This window comes from Ceratotherium simum, chromosome 34, assembly GCF_057802395.1.
Source record: "Ceratotherium simum simum isolate JZ-2026a chromosome 34, ASM5780239v1, whole genome shotgun sequence".
NCBI classification, from domain to species: Eukaryota; Metazoa; Chordata; class Mammalia; order Perissodactyla; family Rhinocerotidae; genus Ceratotherium; species Ceratotherium simum.
This window is the reverse complement of record NC_141933.1, coordinates 7591229-7615291: the sequence shown is the minus strand read 5'-3', so window position 1 is coordinate 7615291 and position 24063 is coordinate 7591229. Positions and strand designations below refer to the sequence as shown.

General features: G+C 61.9%; 1 protein-coding gene across 4 annotated transcripts; it reads left to right on the top strand.

Moving 5' to 3' along the window:
* The first annotated feature begins 47 nt into the window (after positions 1–47).
* PCNX3 (pecanex 3) lies at positions 48–22006 on the top strand. 4 transcript variants are annotated; one of them, XM_087422636.1, is made up of 35 exons: positions 48–1063; positions 1436–1623; positions 1856–1955; positions 2073–2112; positions 2217–2312; positions 2536–3663; positions 4166–4289; positions 4375–4550; positions 4952–5042; positions 5433–5568; positions 6822–6982; positions 7779–7932; positions 8201–8233; positions 8510–8681; positions 8786–8896; positions 9236–9327; positions 9486–9595; positions 9777–9882; positions 9977–10069; positions 10219–10369; positions 11235–11379; positions 11725–11902; positions 12933–13041; positions 13195–13324; positions 13750–13808; positions 13911–14126; positions 14831–15084; positions 18798–19028; positions 19198–19301; positions 19612–19759; positions 19850–20080; positions 20159–20433; positions 20758–20891; positions 20976–21274; positions 21351–22006. In XM_087422636.1, exons 1-35 carry the CDS (start codon positions 911–913, stop codon positions 21543–21545), a joined length of 6123 nt encoding a protein of 2040 aa, XP_087278762.1. In that variant the 5' UTR covers positions 48–910; the 3' UTR covers positions 21546–22006. The 4 variants fall into 4 exon arrangements, with proteins under 4 accessions (XP_087278762.1, XP_087278763.1, XP_014648507.2 ...); XM_087422637.1 differs by having other exon boundaries at positions 4372–4550; positions 6840–6982; XM_014793021.2 differs by having other exon boundaries at positions 4372–4550.
* The last annotated feature ends 2057 nt before the right edge of the window (positions 22007–24063 follow it).

Here is a 24063-nt window from a genome sequence, read left to right as displayed (position 1 = left end):
GCTCATGACGTTTGAGGTCCAGCACAAGAGGGGTGTGCTCCCGGAGCCCAGAACTCTCGCCGTACCCTGGGGAGTCCACGCCTCCATCCTTTTCCCCGCCTCCTGTAAATCACCAGGAGAGCTTTACGCCAACTAACGCCGCCGTTAACCAATGGCCACCCAACTATCCCTTCGGTTTCGCCCAGTGGTCTCTGCTAGGTTGGCTCGGCTCAGGTGTGCGCATGCGCCCAAGGCCTTCCACCTTTGGATCGCCTTTCCTCTCAGACCTAGACTTTGCGCACGCACACCCGGCTCCTCCGTTTTTTATGGCTCCACCACCTCCCTGCGCTTGCGCATTCATGCCGTCCGGTTTTCCTTTTCCGGGTCCCAACTGGGCCCGTCGTGCGCATGCGCCATTGCAGGCTGGCGGCTCGCGGCTCCTTCTTCCGGCCTCCCCCTCGGGCCGGCTCCCGCAGAAGCGGGGCGAACGCGGAGCCCGAAGCAAGTGACCTGTGACCCCGGAAGTGGACCTCAGGGTCTCCGGGCTCTCCTGGGGCCGGAGCCGTCGCCTGCACCCCAGGAGCACCCGCCCCACGCCCACCTCTGGATGCCGCCGACTGGTGCCCGGCCCGTGCCCCGCGCCTGCCTGCCGGCTCGGCCCCTCGGAGCAGTTCTGGGCCGGCGGTGGGGGCCCAGACCCCGCCCCTGATGCGGCTCCACCCCCGCACCCGAGCCTCGCACCGTTGACCGTCTCGGCTAGCCCCGCCCCCTGCCCGCACCTTCCCCGGGCGACCCCTCTCCCCCGCTGGGGGAGGCCATGGCGTGAGCGCGAGGCCGGGCCCCGGGGCCCTCGGGCGCCAGGCGGGGCATGGGCCGGGGGCCGCCCCCATGAGGGTCCCGGGAGGGGGGCGCGCGCAGCAGCGGCGGGGCCATGGGGTCGCAGGTATTGCAGATCCTGCGCCAGGGGGTGTGGGCCTCTCTCACCGGCGGTTGGTTTTTCGACCCGCACCAGAGCACCTTCTCCAACTGCTTCCATCTCTATGTCTGGATCTTCCTGCTCACCTTTCCCTTCTTGCTGTACATGGTGAGATGCTGCCGCCACCTGTAAATCCCGCCTGGGAAAGGGAGGGCAGATGTCACAGCGGGGTGGCTACCTGGTACGGATTTGGGGCTGTGCTTTGGGCGCTGGCGTGTGGAGAGAGGAATCTGCAGAGTTTGGGGTGTGTGGAGGAGAGGCCAAATGCATCCCTTCTTGGGCTGGGTGACCTTGAGTCCCTCACTTAATCTCTCTTTCCAGTTGGAAGATAGAGGTCCGTAACAGGATTTTTGTACTGGTGGCAAGGAGGGATGATGAAATTTTCTTGTGAATTTGTGAATTCTAGCCATAACTGGTGGTAGGTCCAGCCCATGGGGGTAGGGCTGTGTGAGGAAGGACCTGACTTGCTGTCACCTCCAGGTCCTGCCCCCCAGTTTGATGGTGGCCGGCGTGTACTGCCTTGTGGTGGCTGTCATCTTCGCTACCATCAAGACTGTGAACTATCGGCTGCACGCTATGTTCGACCAGGGCGAAATTGTGGAGAAGCGCAACTCTACCATGGGAGAGCCGGAGGAAGAGCCCGCCCAGGGGGACAGCAGTCTGCCCAGGTGGGTGGGGCAGTGGCTCTTTGGGAATTGAGGGGTCTTGGTGTCTGGGCCTGAGCATTGGAGGATGGAGGAGGGGCTTAGGGAACCTTGGCTCTTTGAGCTATCGAGCACTACGTGTGTAAGGGGACTTTTAAGGGCACCATTGAGAAGGAAGGAATGATGGGGATGGGGGAGAAGGTACCGTATAAAGAGGGGAGGTTAGCTCAAAGTTCATGCTTTTCTTCACTGCTAGGGACCCTGGAGTGGAGATGACAGTGTTTCGGAAAGTGAGTTCCACACCCCCAGTGCGCTGTAGCTCCCAGCATTCTGTGTTTGGCTTCAACCAGGTTTCGGTGAGTGGTCCCAGCCCTCAGCCTCTCGCACTCTTGGGAGCTCGTCCCCACTGTGGGTGTGTCCTGAGCCTACTCTTTGCCCTGTTTGCTCCTTCACGGCTCTCTCTGCCTGCTCAGGAGTTGCTGCCCCGAATGGAGGACTCTGGGCTCCTCAGAGGTAGGTGGTTGCTGCTCAGAGCTGAAGGTGGTGGTGGTATGGAAGAGGGGATGGTGTGCGGATGCCTCGAGGTCCTGCTGACGGCTCTGGGGCCGTGGTTGCAGACATCAAGGAGCTGGTGCGGGAGCAGGGCAGCAACAATGTGATCGTGACTTCAGCCGACCGAGAGATGCTGAAGTTAAGTTCACAGGAGAAACTGAGTGAGTGCGATATGGCAGGGGCTTGGGGGAAAGACTAGCTATCTTGTCTCTGTCACCCCAGGTTTTCCTCCCTGGGGCCTCTCTGTGTCCTCCTGGATGGGGCCGCCTCAGTGTCCTGTCCCAACTGGGCTCTTGGAAAGGAGAGGCCGTAGGAACCGCTTAGCCACCCGTTCCTTTTATAGCATGCCTTTTTGTCATGTGCTGTCTTTCTTCTTTCTGATAGTTGGAGACCTTCCCCAGACGCCCCCGGGAGCTGCCCCAGACCCCTCTCTCCCCAGCACAGACTCTTCAGAACGTTCTCCCCTGGCTGGAGATGGAGCCCCCTGGAGTGGGAGCAGTGTGGCTGACACTCCCATGAGCCCCCTGCTGAAGGGGAGCCTCAGCCAGGAGCTGAGCAAGAGCTTCCTGACCCTGACCCGGCCTGACCGGGCCCTGGTGAGGACCAGCAGTCGACGGGAACAACGCCGGGGAGCGGGCGGCTACCAGCCCCTGGACCGGCGGGGCTCGGGGGAGCCCATGCCCCAGAAAGCTGGCTCCTCAGATTCCTGCTTCAGTGGCACTGACAGGGAGACGCTGAGTAGCTTCAAGAGTGAGAAGACCAACTCGACCCACCTGGACAGCCCCCCCGGTGGGCAGGCCCCTGAGGGCAGTGACACAGACCCACCTTCTGAGGCTGAGCTGCCCGCCTCACCAGATGCTGGAGTCCCCTCAGATGACACGCTGCGTTCCTTTGACACAGTCATAGGAGCAGGGACACCTCCGGGCCTGGCTGAGCCGCTCCTGGTCGTGCGGCCCAAGGACTTGGCCCTGCTGCGGCCTGGCAAACGGCGGCCGCCCATGCGAAGACACTCCCCACCTGGCCGTGCCCCTCGGCGGCCCCTGCTTGAAGGCGGGGGTTTCTTTGAGGATGAAGACACCAGCGAGGGCAGTGAACTGAGCCCGGCCTCCAGTCTCCGATCTCAGCGCCGCTATAGTACTGACAGCTCCTCTTCTACTTCCTGCTACTCCCCCGAGAGCTCCCGGGGTGCAGCAGGGGGAGCCCGGAAGCGACGGGCCCCCCACGGGGCTGAGGAGGGGACTGCTGTGCCCCCAAAGCGGCCCTATGGGACCCAGCGGACGCCTAGTACTGCTAGCGCCAAAACGCATGCCCGTGTGCTGAGCATGGATGGGGCAGGGGGTGATGTTCTGAGGGGCCCCCTGGCTGGCTCCAAGGCTGAGCTGGAGGCCCAGGCAGGGGTGGAGCTGGCTGCTGGTGAGCCTGCTCTGCTGCCCGCTGAGGCCCGGAGGGGACCTGCTGCCAACCAGCCCGGCTGGCGGGGGGAGCTGCAGGAGGAAGGTGCTGTGGGGGGAGGTGAGTGCCAGCTCCAGGGCTGGGGTGAGGAGGCGAGCCAGATAGGGGCTTGGGTTTGGGTAAGGGACAGGCTGGAGTGCATCTGGTCACCGTCAGCTCAGCCTCTGTGTCGGAGAACAGACAGTTGTAGATGCAGCGATTGAGTGGCATCTGCCAAACCTCTCAGATAAGCAGGGCTCCAACGACGGGGAGACTGAGGCAGAAAGACCTCAGACACCTGGCTCCAGGTCCTGCAGTTAGTGCGAAGCCTCTGCCCTTTGAGGACTACCTGCATCCACATTCATTTTTCTGGGCCACCAGTGGGGTGGGGGAGGTCACGTCCTCATTTCCAAATGTGGAAACTGAGGCACAAGTAGTTAGGTGACCCGGCTGGACCCTAGAGGCAGGGCACAGTTGGACTATGGGCAGGCCTGGCCTTTGGCTCCATGTAGGAGCATTTGCTCCCCGCTCTCAGGGTGTATTTAAGCCTCTGTCACTCATGATTGGGCGTCTTTCTGGGCAGCGGCTGAGGAGACTGGCAAACGGGAGTGCTTGAGCGGTGTGAGGCGGACCCAGGCCATCCGGAGGCGCCACAATGCAGGCAGCAACCCCACCCCTCCAGCCTCCGTCATGGGCTCGCCACCCAGGTGAGCACCTGCTGGCTGGAGAGGCACGGTGGGGGCCGGCTGGCTCTTAGCAGTGCTGACCCATAGGCTGACCCCTCCCCAGCAGCCTGCAGGAGGCTCAGCGCGGCCGGGCTGCCTCCCACTCCCGCGCGCTGACGCTGCCTTCTGCCCTGCACTTCGCCTCCTCGCTGCTGCTCACCCGGGCCGGCGCCAACGTCCACGAGGCCTGCACCTTTGATGACACCTCTGAGGGCGCCGTGCACTACTTCTACGATGAGAGTGGTGAGCCTCTGCCAAGCCTCTGACCCTGGCTGGCCCAGCGCCCCCTTTCTCTCCCGCTGAGGGTCTTTGTCATCTCAGCGGCAGTGCTCGCTCTGTTGAGTGCATACTTCAGCCCCGTGGTGAGGCGTGAGTAGCCTCATCATTGCTGCTCTGCTGTTGAGGAAACTGAGGCACAGGCTGAGCGAGTGGTAGAATGGGGATCCAAACCCAGGGTGGGCAGAGTGCAGGGCCCGGCCCTTAACCTACGGACCCACTCCTCTCCAGCTCTTGGTCCCCAGGGGCTGTGCTGCCATTCAGGGGGACACAGCACAGGGTTTTTCCTCATTCGATGGCCTTGGTGGGTTGGGCCCTGGTGCTCCTGTTCCTCACGTGCTGTCTTGTGTCCCACACCCCTGTCCAAGGCGTGCGGCGTTCCTACACCTTTGGCCTGGCTGGAGGTGGCTACGAGAACCCTGTAGGGCAGCAGGGGGAACAGGCAGCCAATGGAGCCTGGTGAGTCTCCCAAAAGAGGCTCTCCCGGGCCAGCGGCCTGGTGACTGCCATTTCTGAGGATTGTCTCTTTCCTTCGCTGGGCTGGGGCAGGGGCAGCTCAGAATCTCTAGGAGTAGAGGAGGGTGGGGAGCAGTGAAGGGCGGGCCTGTAGGGATCCCTTGATGCTGTCAGGACACAATATTTCAAGCAGAAGGCTTCCAGGGCCCTCTAGGAAGCCCAGGACCTGGGAGGAGGGCACTTCTGCCACCTGCCTATTCCGCACCCCCCTGTGCTGCTTCTGGTGTATCTGAGTCCCCTGGAGCCCCCAGTCATGGCCATGCCTCGGGCTCAACCCCACCCCATTCCAGGGCACACCAGTGGTCCCCACCCTCATGGCTGTCGTTCCCACAGGGACCGCCACTCGCATTCCTCCAGCTTTCACTCAGCTGATGTCCCTGAGGCGGCGGGCGGCCTCAACCTGCTGCAGCCGAGGCCTGTGGTTCTGCAGGGCATGCAGGTGCGCCGAGTGCCCCTGGAGATCCCAGAGGTGAGGAGCCAGAGGCTGGGGAAGGACCTGCAGGAGGGGGGCAGTGGTGGGGAGCAGATCACTGAGCACTTGCCCAGGTACCGGGATTGACAGGCCTCTCTGAGTGAGGGCTCTCGGGGCCCTAAGGTGCCTGTCCTGACCTTTGATGGCTCGCACAGGGTGCGCAGGCTGTGGATCTGAGTGGCTCAAGAGGTCCCTTATTTGCTTATGTAACTAACATGTTTGGAGTATCTTTTATATCTCGGGGGGCCACAGTTAGTGAGATGATGGATGTCAGCAATGATATCTGCAGAAGGCGCCGTAAAACTTACCAGACATGACTGTGCTGCTCCCTGTGCTGGGTACCTGATGTGGGGATAGCTCAGGGCGCTCTGCTCATGATTGTCATCTCAGCAGAGTTATTCATCGTGCCCCCTTGCACTCCTAAAAGTACTCTAATTTGGATGTAACTTATGCTGTCAGCTTAGTAATAACAGAAGTACTGAGAATGCATAAAACAGACTCAAGAGTTTAAAAAACAGTCATACAAGGAGCACCCATGCATCTAACACCCATAGTCACAAACAGCCCCATGAGCGGCGCCCAGAAGCCCCACGTGCCCCTGCCTGGTACGTTGATTCTCCTTAACCATCATATGGGTTAGGCATTGTCCTGTTACAGCTGAGGGCCACCTCCAGAGGCAGGGCTGAGTGTCTGGCTCTCCGTTGTATTCTCAGGGCCCAGCACAGGGCCAGGCCCATAGTTGTGCCCCATAAGTACTTGCTGAATGAAGGACACAGAAGCCCAGAAAGGTTAAGTAGTTCACCCAGGGCCTCACAGCACTGGCATTGGCACCAGGTCCTGTCTTCAGGGCCGGTGCTCTGTGTGTGGGTAGGGTGGTCAGAGTGACTTTGATGGCTCTGTCCAGGAGGAGGGTAGCAACTGTGCCATGTCCCAGAGGACAAAGTGGATTTCATTGAGCCCAGCAGGAGGCGGGAGATGCTGCCTGGGAGGGGAAGACAGACACAGGAGCTTGCAACTCTGGCCCTAGACAGCCCCTGCAGTCCCCAGCAGCCACTGAGCCTGTCCTGGGAACCTGGAGAAAGGAGCAGGCCCTTGCAGTGGAGGGTCAGGGCAGGCCACGGGGCTGCTGGATGGTGGGGACTTTGTGCTGGAGGAAATGGCCAACCAGCCGGTGTGTGCTGGGTGGGGGCGTGTGGCCATCGACCATGTGGGGGGCGAGGGGCTGATGGCCGCGGCTGTGGGGACCGCAGTTTGACCTGCTGGACCAGGACTCCCTGCACGAATCCCAGGAGCAGACGCTGATGGAGGAGGCGCCACCCCGTGCCCAGCACAGCTACAAGTACTGGCTTCTCCCTGGCCGCTGGACCTCTGTGCGCTACGAGCGGCTCGCCCTGCTGGCCCTACTAGACCGGTGAGTGCCCGCCTGCCTCAGCCCCCACTTCCCAGAACGTCCCTGGCCCTTGGCCTTTCGGACCCTGTGAGCGTGTGGAGGCCATCACAGCATCAGAGAACCTGACTAGGGGGGTTGCTGAGGGTGCATCGGGGAGTGGAGTCTGCAGTGGGCTTTCTTCAGGTTCCTCTGGGGAGCAGAGGGGTGGCCACGTAGGTGGGGCTCTAATCACTTCCTCTCTCCCAAAGTTCTTCTCTCAACAAACTATTCCTGTTCAGTCTGTTTTTATTTTCCTTCTGTGTTAGATTTGATTAAATTGAGTCCTGTAGCCTGAAAAAGCTCACAAACCATTTGTCCCAGCCTTCCCATTTCTCAGGGGGAGCTGAGGCTCAGAAAGTCAGATAGAGAAGTCAGGTGACTTTTGTTTTTTGTTGACAACTTGGACCTAGACCCGTGTCCTGGCTTCCCGGGCTCTGGCTTTCTCCTGGCACTGTGACTGGGCTTGGTTGGGTGTGGTGGGCCTGATGTGGCATGTGGGAGCTGCAGGTGGGCAAGTCCCGGAGTGGCGGCACCTAGAGCCCTCGGGGTCTAGAAGGGCAAAGACTGGGATGCATGGGAGCAACGGGTGGCTTCCTGGGGCAGGTGCAACCTGGCCTGGTCCCTGAGAGGTCAAAGGTTTGTGTGTTCAGAGGATGAGGGCTGTCAGGCACAGGCCCAGACATGGGCCTTTGAGGCCAGGTCCTGTCCCCCAGTTCCCCACCTTTGCCCCACTAGTGGGTGAGGAGGTGGCAGTGCCCTGACCCTGCTATCTCTCCAGGACGCGGGGGCTGGTGGAGAACATCCTCGGCGTCAGCCTGAGCAGCCTCGTTGCCTTCCTGGGCTACCTGTTGTTGCTCAAGGGCTTCTTCACCGACATCTGGGTCTTCCAGTTTTGCCTGGTCATCGCCTCCTGCCAGTATTCCCTGCTGAAGGTCAGACCTGACTCCCTGGGTCTCCTTCCCCCACCCACCTCTTCCCAGACCACGCCTTCCCACGACTCATTTTGAGGAGTGTGAGCTAGAAAGCAGATAAGATGCCTAAGATCCCCTGTAGCCAGCCCCTCCGTCTTACAAACAAGAGTTCAGGGTCCTTCCCTGTTTGCTCATAACAGTCCAGTGGTAGAACTGAATGGGTGCTGGGGCCTCTGACCCTCCCTTGGGCTCTGGCTCTTGTTGCCAGTGCAGCTCCTGTCTTTTCCAGAGCGTCCAGCCTGATGCAGCATCTCCCATGCACGTGAGTTCCAGCATCCCTTCCCAGGAGGCTCAGGCCTGGACCCTGGGTGGGCCTGAGACCAGGTCGGAAGGGAGTCAAGTGGGAGAATGGCAGGCTCCCCACCACCTCTATCACCCCAGATCCTCAGTCCTGCTGTCCCCACCCTGCTAAGCTTTCTATCGTGGATCCAGGGCTGGGCTGCGTCATGTGAGCGAGCATGTGTGTTCACATGTGTGTGCACATGCATGTGAGGTGGTCAGTGGAGGAGGTCCAGCTCCTGACGGGCCCACTCCCCAGGGCCACAACTGGGTGATTGCGTACAGCCGGCCTGTCTACTTCTGCATCTGCTGTCTGCTCATCTGGCTGCTGGACGCCCTGGGCTCAGCTCAGCCCTTCCCACCCGTCTCCCTGTACGGCCTCACGCTCTTCTCCGCCTCCTTCTTCTTCTGTGCCCGTGACGTGGCCACTGGTGAGACTGGGCAGGGCTAAGGTGGGCGGGGGGAGTGAGGCCCCACGGGTGGGCCAAGGGGCAGCCGGCAGGCTGACCAGGCCTTCACTTCCCTTTCCTGCCAGTGTTCACCTTGTGCTTCCCATTCGTCTTCCTCCTGGGCCTCTTGCCCCAGGTCAACACCTGCCTCATGTACCTGTTGGAGCAGATAGATATGCACGGCTTTGGGGGCACAGGTATGGAGCCCACAGGTGGCTCAGGGGTCGGGGGGCATTGTGGGCCAGGAGGGGCCATGGATTAGGTCTACGGCTCCAGCCCTTTGCTGAGCCTTCTCCTGCGTCTGTACTGTGGCCTCATAGCCCATGCTCTCCTCACCCTCCCCAGGCAAGTGGTTTAAACCAGAGAGTGCCAGAACCCCTGAAGGCCTCTCAGGGCTGGGGGAGCAGAGACCAATGGGCCAGGGCCGGGGTCCCGGGGAGGTTAGCCTCTGGGAGTTGAGGGGCAGCGGGTAGGGTGGGAGGAGGTGGGGTGCCAGCAGTAGGGGTTGGCTTCACCTGCTGTTGCTCACTTCGCAGCCGCCACCAGCCCGCTCACTGCAGTCTTCAGCCTCTCCCGCAGCCTGCTGGCTGCTGCCCTGCTCTATGGCTTCTGCCTCGGGGCCCTCAAGGTAGGGGTGACCTGTGGGGGTGGGGGGCATGTTGAGGCCCAGGGGAGTTGTGGGGACAGGGCTGTGAATTGGGCTCAGCAGTGGCTTCTCCCATGGGGGGCACCCCCCCCCCCACGCTTACCCTCGCCTCCCCTGACCAGCATGCGTTCTCTCCCCAGACTCCTTGGCCGGAGCAGCACGTCCCTGTCCTCTTCTCCGTCTTCTGTGGCCTCCTGGTGGCGCTGTCCTACCACCTGAGCCGGCAGAGCAGTGACCCCACTGTGCTCTGGTGGGTGCCTGCATGTGCCTGTCCATGTGCACACACGTGTGTGTTTGTGTGGTCTGTGCATGGCAAGGGTTGGGGGGGAGTCTGTGCATGTGCCTGTCCCCCACTGACCCTGAGGCCTGTGGGAGGAGGGGGTGGCCTCCCCTGACCCGGGTGGGCCCCTGACTCTCCTTACACACCCCAGGTCTCTGATCCGGAGCAAGCTCTTCCCTGAGCTGGAGGAGCGGAGCTTGGAGACAGCCCGGGCCGAGCCCCCAGACCCACTGCCAGACAAGATGCGCCAGTCGGTGGTGAGGGTTCTAGTCTTGGGGTAGGGGGCTGGGGGGATGGTGTGGTTAGCCACTGGGTGGCAGGCACCCACACTGGTGTTTCCCGGCCCTGCAGCGTGAGGTCCTGCACTCTGACCTGGTGATGTGTATGGTCATCGCCGTGCTCACTTTTGCCATCAGCGCCAGCACCGTCTTCATTGCCTTGAAGGTTGGTGTGGCACGGCCCACCCCCCCCCAGTCTTTGCGGGAGCCTGCCCAACCTGAGGGCCCTGGGAAGCCATGGCCTCATGTCCTTCTCGGCCCTGTGGCCCCAGGCCTGTTCCCCTCGGCTGAGCCTGTGGCCTCTCCCTCTTGCAGTCGGTGCTGGGTTTCGTGTTGTACGCGCTGGCTGGGGTCGTGGGCTTCTTCACACATTACCTGCTGCCGCAGCTCCGTAAACAGCTGCCCTGGTTCTGCCTGTCGCAGCCCGTGCTGAAGCCGCTGGAGTACAGCCAATATGAAGTGCGCGGTGAGTGTCCTCCTGGGGCTGGGACCCCTCCACCCCTCCTGCCCCGATTTCTTGGCTGACCCGCAGCCTGATGGGAGCAGGTCCTCTCTGCCCAGAGTGCCAGCAGGGGGCAGCCTGTGCCCACGCTGCCCTGTCTGTGCTGGCCCTGCGGCCCTTCACTGCCCTGCGTGCTCTCTCCTACCTGCTGTGCCCCGGCTTAGCCCCTGCTTTGCTCTCACCTGGCCTTCTCTGCCCGCCTTGCTTTCTCTGAGGAGATGGAAAAGTAGAATTCCAGGGCCCTAACGGATGTCTTGTCCAGAGTTACAGACTGGTTACCGATGGACTGGATCGGCCTGGTGCATGTTTACACTTGGGTTGTGCCACAAAATCACCCTTGAGCCAATGTTTAAACATCTGCATTTGTTACGTGAAGGTCCACATGCCTTCTTGTTCTTAAACAATAAAAGATTTTGCCCACTGGGCTGGTGTCTGGGCCAGGTATGTGGCATGTGGCTACAATCAGCTTGAGCCAAGTGGCAGTGGCGCCTTCAGAAGGGCCCTGCAGCTCGGGGTCACCATGTACTCAGGCTTCACCCAGCCTGCCTTGGCCCCGGTGGGCGTCTGGGATGTCCTCGTCAGCCTAGTTTTCACAGAGCAGAACGGGCACGTTCTGACACGCCTTGTCTGGGCCTCATCGCCTGCATTTGAGCTGCCAAAGATCAGCCTCCCCCACAAAGTCTCTAGGGACCCAGAACACCACATCCTGTGGTTTGCCCTCTCTCGAGGTTCCCTCTGAGAGTGCACCTGTCCCGGCCCTGCAGTGGGAGGGGAGTGTGGAGGGCCGTGGAGGGCCATGTGCGGCCAACAGCCGTGCCTTCTGTTGCAGGCGCAGCCCAGGTGATGTGGTTTGAGAAGCTGTACGCCGGCCTGCAGTGCGTCGAGAAGTACCTCATCTACCCTGCCGTGGTGCTCAACGCCCTCACGGTAGACGCCCACACTGTCGTCAGCCACCCGGACAAGTTCTGCCTCTAGTGAGGACTGCCCGCTCCCCACCTTCTACCTTTCCAAGTGACACATGGGGCCACTGAGGCCCAGAGAGGGAATGGGACCTGCCTCAGTTGCCCAGCAAGCTAAAGTAGGACCCTCGCCCCTGACACACTTTCCGTTGAAGCAGTTGCCTATTTGAAAGCAGATGTATTCCCCAAATGTGTCTAAAGGGGGTGACCCCTTTAGAGGGCAGAGACTAAGAGTGGCTGGCCCAAGAGAGCAGGGCCCAGCCCCACACAGCCCAGGCCAGGGCGGGCAAGTGATGGGCGCCCACACCCACTGGCCCCGGAGCCCCCACCTGGCACCTAAGGCTTGCCCCTCGCCCACAGCTGCCGGGCGCTGCTGATGACGGTGGCTGGGCTGAAGCTGCTGCGCTCGGCCTTCTGCTGCCCGCCCCAGCAGTACCTGACCTTGGCCTTCACCGTCCTGCTCTTCCACTTCGACTACCCGCGCCTCTCCCAGGGCTTTCTGCTCGACTACTTTCTCATGTCCCTGCTCTGCAGCAAGGTGAGCTGGTGGCCGAGGCACAGACGTCAGGCCGCACAACAGGAGCGGACCTCTGCTGCCTTGGTGCGGGAGAACTTCCTCAGGGGCCTCAGCCTTCGTAGCTGCTGCTCCATAGTAGCCCCACTGTGGGCCTCACAGCAGCTCCTCGAGGGGTGGAGAGGAAGCTGTGGTTTAGAGAGGTCGAGTGACTCGCCTCAGGTCCCCTAGGGAATTAGTGGCGAGTCAGGATTTGACTCCAGGCCTGTCTGACTTAACAGCCCTGTCTCTGAGTCGTGTTCTTGACCCCCTTCCTCACAAGCAGTGAAGATGGTTAGGACTTGGCCTTCTCCTCTGGACAGCAGCCTCTGAGCTCTGCCTGTGTGCCAGCCACAGCCCTGGAGACCGTGAAGAGCTGACTTTCAGAAGCCCCTAGGGTCTGGCTGTATGTAGACAGCTCCACCAGGCTATAGGGGTCCCTGTGCAGGGGTGGGGAAGTCGCTATGAACAAAGGACCGTTCCCTGGTGCTGTGCTGGAGGCCTGCAGTGGGTCCCAGCACAGGCCTGAGCCTTTTTCGTACTCACTTCGGCATTCTCGTCTGGTTTTCTGGTCTGGTCCAGGATAGTGAAGATCCAGACTGTGTCCCTCTCTGAGGCCAGGGCCGGTGGCTGTCTCTTGACACTCAGTACAATAGTTGAGGCCCAGCCTCATCACTGACTGAGTGGCGTGGCCAGAGCAAGTCATTTACCTGCTCTACTTTCTCTGAATCTCAACTTTCCTATCTGTGAAATGAGTCAGCAGTAGGAAGCTCCTAGGGTGGTTGCGTGAATTAAATGACTCACGCCCTTTAGCATGGTTGCTCTGTCTGGGGTTGCTAACGGTAATGGGTGCTCTGAGCCAGGTCCAGAGAGAAAGGGTGGGAGTGATGTTGAGCTTGACTCCCATGTGGGCAGCCAGTGGGGTGGCCCCCAGGCTCTGAACGGGTACTTGGTAGACCCCACCTCTGTGAGTGACCCGTGTGTCTTCCACCTCCTCCCCTCTCCGGCCTGCCAGCTGTGGGACCTGCTGTACAAGCTGCGTTTTGTGCTGACCTACATCGCGCCCTGGCAGATCACCTGGGGCTCAGCTTTCCACGCTTTTGCCCAGCCCTTTGCCGTGCCACGTACCTGGCCTACCGCCCACCGCCTGGGTGGGGGGCGCAGGGAGGGCCGTGGCCTTGGATGGGGGGTGTGGGGCAGGCTGGCGGGGCCTGAGGGGTGGTGAGGGAGGCTGGGGAGGGTTCCACGTGCCTGCTGCCTCCTTGACTCGGGCCCAGACTCGGCCATGCTGTTCGTTCAGGCTCTGCTCTCCGCACTCTTCTCCACGCCGCTCAACCCCCTGCTGGGCAGCGCCGTCTTCATCATGTCCTACGCACGGCCCCTCAAGTTCTGGGAGCGTGACTACAAGTAAGTCTCATGGGAGACAGGCATGTCTGTGTGGGGGACCCTGGGAGGAGTGGGGCTGCCGGATGGGGAAGGTTGCTGGGAGCGAGGGAGGAGTTTGGAGCCCAGGCTGGATGGGGCGCAGAGAGGGGCCCGCAGTGGGGGCAAGTGCTGGGCACGGTGGGCTTCACATGGCTGATCCGATGAGGGCAAAACCTGAGCCAGGCCAAGGTCTCGGGCTCACACGCTGGGATTCCTGGCTTCGTGGTCCTCGGTGAGTCCTCTTGTGTTCCTGAGCCTTAGCCACCTCCTGGGGGCTGTCACGGCGTCCTCCCAGAGCACAGGAGTATGGGCTCAGAGAGGACTCGATGGTGGGCCGGCAGGAATTATCATCTGAGCCCTTGGCAGCCTCACCCTCCCAGCCAATTGTGTTGTTGCTCTGTGAACAGCACTAAACGTGTGGATCATTCCAACACCCGCCTGGTCACACAGCTGGACCGGAACCCCGGTGGGTACCCAGCCATCCAGGGGCTTTAGGGTGGGGCTTCCCGGGGAGGGAGGCTTGCTTACTTGTCACCTTGTTGACGTGTCTGTCTGACCTGGGTCCTAGGCGCTGACGACAACAACCTCAACTCCATCTTCTACGAGCACTTGACACGCTCGCTGCAGCACACGCTGTGTGGGGACCTGGTGCTGGGCCGCTGGGGCAACTATGGCCCCGGCGACTGCTTCGTCCTGGCCTCCGACTACCTCAACGCCCTGGTGCACCTCATCGAGGTTGGCAACGGCCTTGTCACCTTCCAGCTGCGTGGCCTTGAGTTCAGGGGTGAGCCGCGGGGCTTGGGCCTAACTCGGGGCGCTGCGTTTCCTAGTGCGTGAGGGCTGGGTTCCAGCTCTGCCCTGTTTGCTGAGTGACCTTGAGCAAGGCCTCTTCCTCCCTGGGCCTGGGTTTCCCGGTCTGAGCGGTGAGGTGGCACGGTCTCCTTTGGCTACCCCTGACCCTGACTTTGGGTCCCCAGTGACTGAGCAGTTGCTGTGGTGAAAGTGTGAGCCTGGAGCTCTGGGTTCTCCCACCAACTCCCACTGGCCTGCTCTGTGGCCTTGGGCGTGGCCCAGGTCGGGTGCCACGTATAACCCCTGGTGAGTGAGCCAGTTCCTCGCCCTCAGGAAGATGGACGCATTGATGCCAGTTTCAGAAGAGGCCCCTGAACACGCACGGGGGTGCCAAGCACAGGTCACAGGCACACAAACCTGAGCAAGTCACTTCTCTTTGAGCTTCAGTCCTTGCCTCTATAAACGAGGGATCAGACCCCTGTTTCCCACCTGCTCCCACCCACCGTGGCTGCTGGGAGTCAGGAGGAGAAAGGGACTCATTTGTTCATTCATTCATTCAGTAGCGCTTTCTCACCCAGCATCCCGGGCGGGAGGGTGAGTGGCGCAGGCCTCCAGCGCCGTGCCTGGGCCCTCCCCGGGGAGGAGGCCAGCAGGGATGTCCAGGCGGCCCCCTGACTGGCCGCCCCTCCCCTGCAGGTACGTACTGCCAGCAGCGCGAGGTGGAGGCCATCACGGAGGGTGTGGAGGAGGACGAGGGCTGCTGCTGCTGTGAGCCCGGCCACCTGCCGCGGGTCCTGTCCTTCAATGCCGCCTTCGGGCAGCGCTGGCTGGCCTGGGAGGTGACGGCCAGCAAGTACGTGCTGGAGGGCTACAGCATCAGCGACAACAACGCAGCCTCCATGCTGCAGGTGTTCGACCTCCGCAAGATCCTCATCACCTACTATGTCAAGGTACGGCAGGCGGGCGGCTGGGCAGCAGGGGTCCCCGCTGGTGAACGTGCGCTGACCACGAGCAGCCCGAGCACCAGCTTCTGGAGCACTGAGAATCTCCTTTGCTCAAGGGAGGCTGAGGCCTCTGAGAGTTTAGGCATTCTCCGGGGTGCCACCACTGGACGGCTGGCCTCAGGCCTCAGCGGCCTGTGTGGCTCTGACAGTGGGGTGCCTGGAGGGGGTACTTCTTGTCACCCTCTTCTGGAAGGCCCACCTTGGGCAGTGAGTGTTGGGGGCAGGTGGGCAGCACATGCATGGACCCCATCACTGAGCTGCTGCTCCTGGGAGAGGCAGTTGCTGAAGCCAGTCTTCTAGACCACTAGCCCCCTGCCCCACATCCCACCAGCACACAATGATGAGAATGCTAACAGTGGTGGCATTAATGACAATCTAGGGGCAACTGCCAGGCAGTGGTCCTTACCAAGGGGCAGGCTCTATGCAGGCACCTCTCCTGAGCTGGGGGAGGCCCACCACACCCTCCGAGAGAGGTCCCGCCACCTGAGATGTGGAAGCTGGCTTGCAGAGGGAAGTGATTTGCTTGAGGCCCCAGAATCAGGAGAAAGTGGCAGAGCCAGACTTAACCCAGGCCTGGGCTTCCCTGTCTCAGCCTCGGAGCTCCAAGCCGGGCCTGAGGGTCTTGAGACCTCTTGGGGGTGGTGGGGGTTGTGAGGCACAGTGTGGGGTCCAGACTGAGTTCTGGGAAGCCTGGAATGTCACCTACCGTGCTGTGCCTCAGTTTACCTCCTTGAGAAGTGGAGATTATTGTAGTTCTGTGAGATGGCATGAATGATGAAGCTTTGTGGCTCCTGCTGTAGGAGCGGGGTGGGTTGGTGGTCACAGGCCGGGTCCCCTCGTGCCCTCTTAGCATCTGCCCTGGGGCTCCCTGTGAGGGGCCTGGAGGGGTGACCTGTGGGGCCCAGGTGCGCCTGCCCACCTGGAGCTCTGTCCAGGGTGGTCCTATGCATTCCCCAGCTGTCTTTTTGCCTCCAGTGGATGTCCCATCTGTGTCACGTGTCCAAGAAGCTGTAATTTCTCTGTCGTTTTTTCCATCCACCCATCCACTCCTAGGGAAGGGTTTGTGGAAACCGCCCCCCGCCTCCTTTCACCAAAAAAGAGGCTGTGGTCCAGTCAGGGATATTCCAAGCCCAGGGTCACCCAGGGGTTATGGTCCTGCCTACCTTCCTCTCGCATCTCGAGAGAAGTGCTCTTGCCCGGGTCACCCTGCTGCCTCCCGCAAGCCCAGCTCCAGGCCCACGTAGCCTTCTCACGGCTGTGCCCCAGGCGCCCAGCCAGGCCCAGGCTGGCAGGCCGAGATGAGCTCCACCCCTGCCAAGTTTATGGTCTCACAGGGATGCCAACTTGCCACGGCTATAGTTACTGCAAGGGCTGGGCAGAAGCAGAGCCAGGTAGAGGTGCCCGGAGGACCTGGGGAAGGCTCCACCAGGGACGGAGTGTGCGGTAAAGTTTGGAAGGACAAGTGGGGGCTGCCACAGGCTGGGCTTGAGGGGAGCAGCTGTGCAGGGTTGCCCCTCGGTCCTGGGGCAGTGCAAGGATGTGTCCTGTCCAGTCCTCGGGGTTTGCAGAGCAGGCAGACCACCTCCTGTGCGGCTTCAGCCCTCTTGGCACCTCCTCCTTCACCTTGCCCCTCCCCTGGGAGTCACTAAGTGCAGTTGGGTGAGAGACTCAATCCAGCCCCCACAGCCGTGGAGATGCTGGCCCCCACATCCACCTGCAGCCACACCTCGCACCATTTCCAAGCCCAGGCATGTTTGTTACCCTCTGTGGTCCTTTTAGCAGCCCTAAGAAGAGGCAGGGCCCATGTAATTGGCCCATTTCACAGCTGAGGAAACTGAGGCTCACAGACCTGGCTCTGCAGTAGGGTGGGGATGAGGCAGAAAAGGCGCCACAGTCGTGAGGCTCTTGAGGATTCAGTGAGGCACCCCATGTGAAACACTGAGCAGACTCCCAGCGAACGCTCACAGACTCGAGCTCTTACAGCTGACAGCCACGCCGAGGGGTGGGTCCCAGGACAGCTGGAGTGTCACAGAACAACGGCGGTGGCAGAAGTTAAGGGAGCAGTTACTCTGTGCCAGGCCAGCTCCTCCCTCCACCCCTGAAGGTTTTCTTTTCTGGTTCTTGGGGGCTGTGGTGGGGACTGTGGAGACGCCCTCTGGGCAAGAAGGTCAGTCTGGAGCCAGTCTGCCTGGAGCCTGAAGCTTCCCCACAGCCATTCTGCCCCCGCTCACCCCGCTAGGCTCCTGGTCCACCTTCTTCTTGGTGAAGAGGCAGCCCAGCCCTCCCCAGACTGCCTGTCCACCTGCCCACTGCCAAGGTGATGCTGGGGCCAGACTCCCAGCCGCCAGGCAAGCCCCCCTCCCCCCATAGCCGTGGCTTCCACGTGACCCCCCAGGGAGCTGTCTGAGGCCCTTGGCTCTTCCCAGCTTGTACTGCAGTCATTTAGCCCAGGCTCTTGGCCTCTCCGTGCCCCACCAGAGCCACCCTGCTGGACACCCCAACTGCCTGGGTGCCCTCTGTTCATGGCCAGCTGCACCACCCTCCCCAGCCCCGGACTCCCCACCCCTTACCCAGGCAGAGGGCCAGCCCCATCGGCTCCATCCCAGGGCGGCACATGGAATCTCAGTAACCTCGTTGGCTGCCAGCTGCCAGCCTCGCACTGCCCATCCGTCCTGGCTGTGCCAGCTGCCTACCTTCTCCATGTGCCCAAACCCTGGTTAGATACCCACAGTCTCTGAAGGGGTCTGGGAGCCCCGGCTGGGCACAGGATGCTGCACCTCTACCTTTCTTCTGAGAGGAGGCTCTGTGGCTGTCACACTTCAGCTGCCTAAAGGGACCTGTGACCCAGGGGCATTAGACCCACTGGCCTGCAGGCAGCCCCGCCACCTCAGCCTGACCTTACAAGGCCTCTGAGATCTGGATCCCACAGCCTCATGGTGTCGAAGGTCCCCGGGTTCCAGTCCCAGCTCAATCTGCCCTGCTCTGTAACCTCAGGCAAGTCTGCCATCTGTCTGAGCCTCAATTTCCCTCACAAATGGGGTGTCTTCTGAGGCAAGCACGCAAGCACTTCAGTGAGGGACCCTCCAGGGCGCACTCTGTCAGGAGAGGCGCTTCTGTCTGCTTTCTCGCTCTTCCTCCCTGGAGTGGGGAGGGGCGCAGACCTGCCTGTGCGGCTTCTGGGAGCTGAGATGGACATGGGTGGGTGTCCTAGGGAGCAGACTTCATCTCAGTCTCGGAGAGAAACCTTTATTTTTTATTTATTTTTTTTTTGTGAGGAAGATCAGCCCTGAGCTAACATCCATGCTAATCTTCCTCTTTTTGCTGAGGAAGACCGGCTCTGAGCTAACATCTATTGCCAGTCCTCCTCCTTCTTTTTTCCCCCAAAGCCCCAGTAGATAGTTGTATGTCATAGTTGCACATCCTTCTAGTTGCTGTATGTGGGACGCGGCCTCAGCATGGCCGGACAAGCGGTGCGTCGGTGCGCACCCGGGATCCGAACCCAGGCCGCCAGCAGCGGAGCGCGCGTACTTAACCGCTAAGCCACGGGGCCGGGCCCCAGGGAGAAACCTCTTTACCCTGATGCTTTCCCTCCACTGGCTAGGTCTAGGGCACTACCCCTGCCACTGGTCCCAGCCCTGATGCCTGCCCTCGCCTTCCAGAGCATCATCTACTACGTGAGCCGCTCACCGAAGCTGGAAGCGTGGCTGAACCACGAGGGCATTGTGGCAGCCCTGCGGCCTGTGCGGGCGCCTGGCTACGCTGACTCGGACCCCACCTTCTCGCTGAGCGTGGATGAGGACTATGACCTTCGCCTCTCTGGCCTCTCACTGCCTTCCTTCTGCGCAGTGCACCTCGAGTGGATCCAGTACTGCGCCTCCCGGCGCAGCCAGGTCCGGCCCCCACTACCCTGGAGCTGCCTTCTCCCTCTCTACTTCTCTGCTCTCCCTGTGTGGGTTCCTCTCACCCTCAGCCTCCCTTGGCCTGGGCCCCGGCTTGCACCCCAAGTTACCTGTCCCAGGTCTGAGCTGGGCTCTGGGGACGGGGGTTCTTGTGCCACAGCCTGTGGACCAGGATTGGAATTCGCCGCTGGTCACGCTGTGTTTTGGCCTGTGTGTGCTGGGCCGCCGGGCCCTGGGGACAGCCTCCCACAGCATGTCTGCCAGGTGAGTGCCCACGGGTCCAGCCGGGCCTACCGCTCTCCCCTCCACCCACTCTGTCAAGAGCTCCAGGCCAGAGACCCCAGGAACCACGTCGGTCTTTCCTTCTGTGTGGCTCTTTCCTGTGGGCAAGGCACCTCCCAGTTGTGACCTTGCCTCCTCCTCACCACCGTGTGAGGGACCTGGGCAGAGACGGACTTTCTTGTCAAGATGGGGAAACTGAGGCCCAGCATGAAGAAAGGGCTTGGCTCGGACCACCGCACGTAGAGCCAGAGCTCCGAAACCTTCATGCTCACCTCCCTGCTCCTCTTCCCAGCCTGGAGCCCTTCCTCTATGGCCTGCACGCCCTGTTCAAGGGGGACTTCCGCATCACCTCCCCACGAGACGAGTGGGTCTTTGCCGACATGGACCTGCTTCACCGCGTGGTGGCGCCTGGGGTTCGCATGGCCCTGAAGCTTCACCAGGTGGGCAGAAGTGTACCCAGGCTGGGTGGGTGATGAACCCCCTCCCGAGGGCAGGGGCCACTGACCCCGGCCCTCCCGGCCTCCCTGCAGGACCACTTCACATCCCCAGATGAGTATGAGGAGCCGGCCGCCCTGTATGATGCCATCGCGGCCAATGAGGAGCGGCTCGTCATCTCGCATGAGGGCGACCCAGCCTGGCGCAGCGCCATCCTCAGCAACACACCCTCACTGCTGGCTCTGCGCCACGTCCTGGATGACGCCTCTGACGAGTACAAGATCATCATGCTCAACCGGCGCCACCTCAGCTTCCGAGTCATCAAGGTGGGGATGGCCCACCCGCCCAACCCGGCCCCCCGCCCTGGCGCCGGCCTCCTGACCCTTGCGTGTGGCTGCCCGCAGGTGAACCGCGAGTGTGTGCGAGGCCTGTGGGCTGGGCAGCAGCAGGAGCTGGTGTTCCTGCGCAACCGGAACCCCGAGCGGGGCAGCATCCAGAATGCTAAGCAGGCGCTGCGCAACATGATCAACTCCTCCTGCGACCAGCCGCTGGGCTACCCCATCTACGTGTCGCCCCTGACCACCTCGCTGGCTGGCAGCCACCCTCAGCTGCGCGTGCTGTGGGGGGGCCCCGTGAGCCTGGGCGCCATTGCTCGCTGGCTTCTGCACAGCTGGGAGAGGTGAGCCCTGACCGCCGCCCCTAGCCCAGGAGGCCAGGTTCATGGAGCAGGAAAGAGGCTGAGAGAGATGAAGAAGCTGCTCCCTCCTTGGTCTCAGAGTGAGGAAGTGCTGAAGCCTGGACTGAGCCCTGGAGTGGGCCCCTCCCGGAGCTGACCTGATCCACCCCCCCCCACCCCCCAGGCTATTGTTTTCCCTTAAAAGATCCTGAGCAGAGACAGGACCCTGTGCCTCAGAGATGTTAGATGACTTGGGCTGCGGGCTTATGTTGGTGAGGTCTCTGGCCCTAACCCCCGCCCAGCTCTTCACTACTTCCCTGCCCCCAGGCTTCATAAGGGCTGTGGTGCCGGCTGCAATAGTGGCGGGAATGTGGACGACTCGGACTGTGGCGGAGGCGGTGGCTTGACCTCCCTCAGCAGTAACCCCCCCTTGGCACACCCCACGCCTGAGAACACTTCAGGTGAGCTGGTATAGACCAGGCTGAACCAGTGGGTAAGGAGGACAGCCTGCCTGAGGTCTCTGCCCTCTTATCTCTCTCCCACAGGCAGTGGTGACCAACCCCTCCCGTCAGGCCCTGGCTGGGGCCCGAGGCCCTCCCTGAGCAGCTCTGGTGATGGACGCCCCCCTCCTCTGCTGCAATGGCCACCCCCTCGGCTCTCTGGGCCGCCCCCTGCTTCACCCACCCCCACCGAGGGTCCCCGGCCCTCAAGGCCCCCTGGCCCTGGTTTCCTCAGTTCTGAGGGTCCCAGTGGGAAGTGGAGCCTGGGGGGTCGGAAGGGGTTGGGGGTATCCGAGGGGGAGCCAACCTCAGGGAGCCCCAAAGGAGGCACCCCCAAATCTCAGGTAAGGGTCCTGTGGGAAGGTCGGGTCACAGGCAGCTCAGATCTACTCTGCCACCAACCTCTCTCTCCTTCCCCAGGTGCCCCTAGACCTCAGCCTCAGCCCGGATATCAGTACCAACACCTCACCCCCCAGAGCAGCCCAGGACATTCCTTGCTTGGACAGCAGTGGTCCTGAGAGTGGCACGCCCACTGGGACCCTGGGCGACTGGCCTGTCCCTACTGAGGAACGTGAGAGCCCGGCCGCCCAGCCCCTGCTGGAGCATCAGTACTGAGCAGCCTGGTGCCCTCTGGATCGCAGCCCAGGATTCAGTAACTTGGACCCCTGGCCTCTGGGCCTCTCTGCTGGACCACAGAACTGAGGGCTTTGGCTTCCACATCTGAACCCTGACCTCTGGCTGCCTCAGCCAGAGCACCAGAACTGAGTGGCCCAGACCTCTGACCTTGACCCTGACCTCTCATCCCTCGTCTAGGGCCTGGGCTCCCCAAACTGAGGCAGGCAGCCTCCCAGCCAGGCCCTAAGAACCAAACCCATGGGCTGGTCCCACTTGAAGCCCGTGGCCAGGACTGACTTGGCCCCTGGGCCTGCACTGCCTGCAGGGGCAGCCCCTTGGCCTGGACCTGGGGCTGAAATGTGGGAAGGGTGGTTTCTTTGTCTTTTTCTTTTTTTTTTTTTTCTTTTTTTTTTTTCTGTGCTTCGGAGACACCAGAATTAATAACACTATTTTTGATTTTGGTTGGCGGTTTCTTCTGTTTGGGAATGTTTGGGTGGAGGCTAGAGGAGGTGGCCAGATCAGGGTGGATGAGCATGGAGAAGGGGATGAAGGGTGTGAGGCTGCCTGATTGTGATAGAGATCAACGTCAGACCAAGGTGGGGTTCAAGTAGGCCTGGGTCCGTTTCCTCACAAGCCCGTTGCCTTTTCAAGCCTTAATCTGAAGTTCAATTTCTCACCCCCGTATATTCAAAGACTTCCAGCTTCAGTGGCTGGCTCCTAGGATTATCAGCTGTGACCTTGGCCAGAGCCTGTCTCTGAACCTCAATATCTCTAGCTATAAAGAAGAGAGGACCCTGGTCTAAGGTGTTTTAAGAATAAAGGAGCGTGTGTAGAGCAGGGCCCACCCAGTGCTTAGCAAGTGCTGGAAGGTCCTAGCACCTGCTGTGCACCAGGTAAGAGCTGGACACTAGGTGCCCTGCTCTGGCCCTCCCAGTTGGTCTGGAAGGCAGGTACACTTGTTCGCGGTTCTCAGCCGAGGGCTGGGCTGGGCCTGGCTCGGGTTGGGCGCCGGGTCTGCGCGCCGGCCTGGCCTGGAGTCCCACCCCCGCGTCTGCGCTTCCCGCCGAGGTCGGCTCCCGGCCGGCCCCGCCCCCTCCGCTGCGGCCCCGCCCCCGCCATAGCCCCGCCCCCAGGCGGAGCCGGCGCCTGGAGCGGTAGCGGGAGAGCAGGCAGCGGGACCCCAGCGCGGGAGGCGGCCGCCGGCGGGAGCCCCAGAGGTACCGGCGGGAGTTGGGGAGCGGAGGCACCGCGGTCGGGCCGGACAGGGGAGGTGGCGGCCTGGCGTGGGCCCAGGTGGTGTGTGTGTGGGAGGGGGGTCCTCGCCGCGTCCGTCGCTTAAACCCTCCCAACCTCCCTCTGGGCGCCAGCTCCCGTCCAGAGTCAGCACGTCCAGTCCCCTGCCCCCGGCCGGCGGGCTCCCACTGTCTCCTCTGCGTAACGGCCCGGCCGGGCCGGTGTGCGGGAGAGTGCATGCGGCGCCTCCGGCTCCCCTCGGCGGCACTGGCGGCCGCCCCTGCTGCCGGCTGTTTGTGGGGCTCTCCCTGTTCTGGGGCTCCCCTTCTCCCTGGGCGGGGAGCCTTTGCACACTGCCCCCCATCCCTGGCCTGGCCTGGGAGGAAACATCTGTCGCACCCCCTGGCAGCAGAAATGGGGTCATGACCTCCAGATGTGCTGGGAAGCGTCCAGCGCCTCCTCCTGGGGCAGCCAGGCCTTCCGGATCTGTGGGGGCGGGGCCCGCCCCCTCCCCCCCAGTGACACAGGCCGCGAGGAATGTCCTGGCCTCAATGGACCCTGTGTGAAGCTGCCGGGTGGGGGGCAGAGCCCAAGAACACCCCCAAGGCAGGGCCAGAGCCCGGCACTGGGCCAGAGCAAGAGGCAGCCCGTGGGCTGTGCACGCACACACACAGAGCTCAGCCCACACGGAGCAGGGGCCTGCACAGACCCCTCCTTCATGTCCCCTCTCACCCTCATCACACACACCACAGCCCCGGCCCAAGAGCTTGGCACACGGGGCCAGGCCTGCATCCGCCACCACACACGTAACACATAGCCAGCCTCGCTTGCTTCAACCTCCTTTCAATTTCCCAGCAGTGTTGGGAGGGGACAGGAATGGTTAACCCCATTTTAGAGATGTGAGAGCAGAGGCTCAGGCTCAGCATCAGAGCTTGTCCTAGGAGAGACCTAGGGAGGAGGCACTCTGAGCTTTGCAGGCCTACCCTTGCTTGTTCTGGAGCGTCAGTTGAGGGGTGCACGGAGCCCCCGCCCCCACCTCCCCTTAGCCCAGCCGCACACAGTGTCACTGGGTGATGCATGCAGACCCACTGGTAGGTGCCTGCACCCCTAGTGGAGGGTCCCCACATCCCCCCTGCAGCTGCCCACTCCATCCTGGGTTCACCCAGGGGTGGCTCCCCCTCACGTTCTCACACCACCTTTTGCACCTGCCCCTGGCCTCAGACACATTTCCGCACTTCACAGGTCCCTGGGGACTTGGGTGTCTCGGTCTTACATCCTGTGAGAC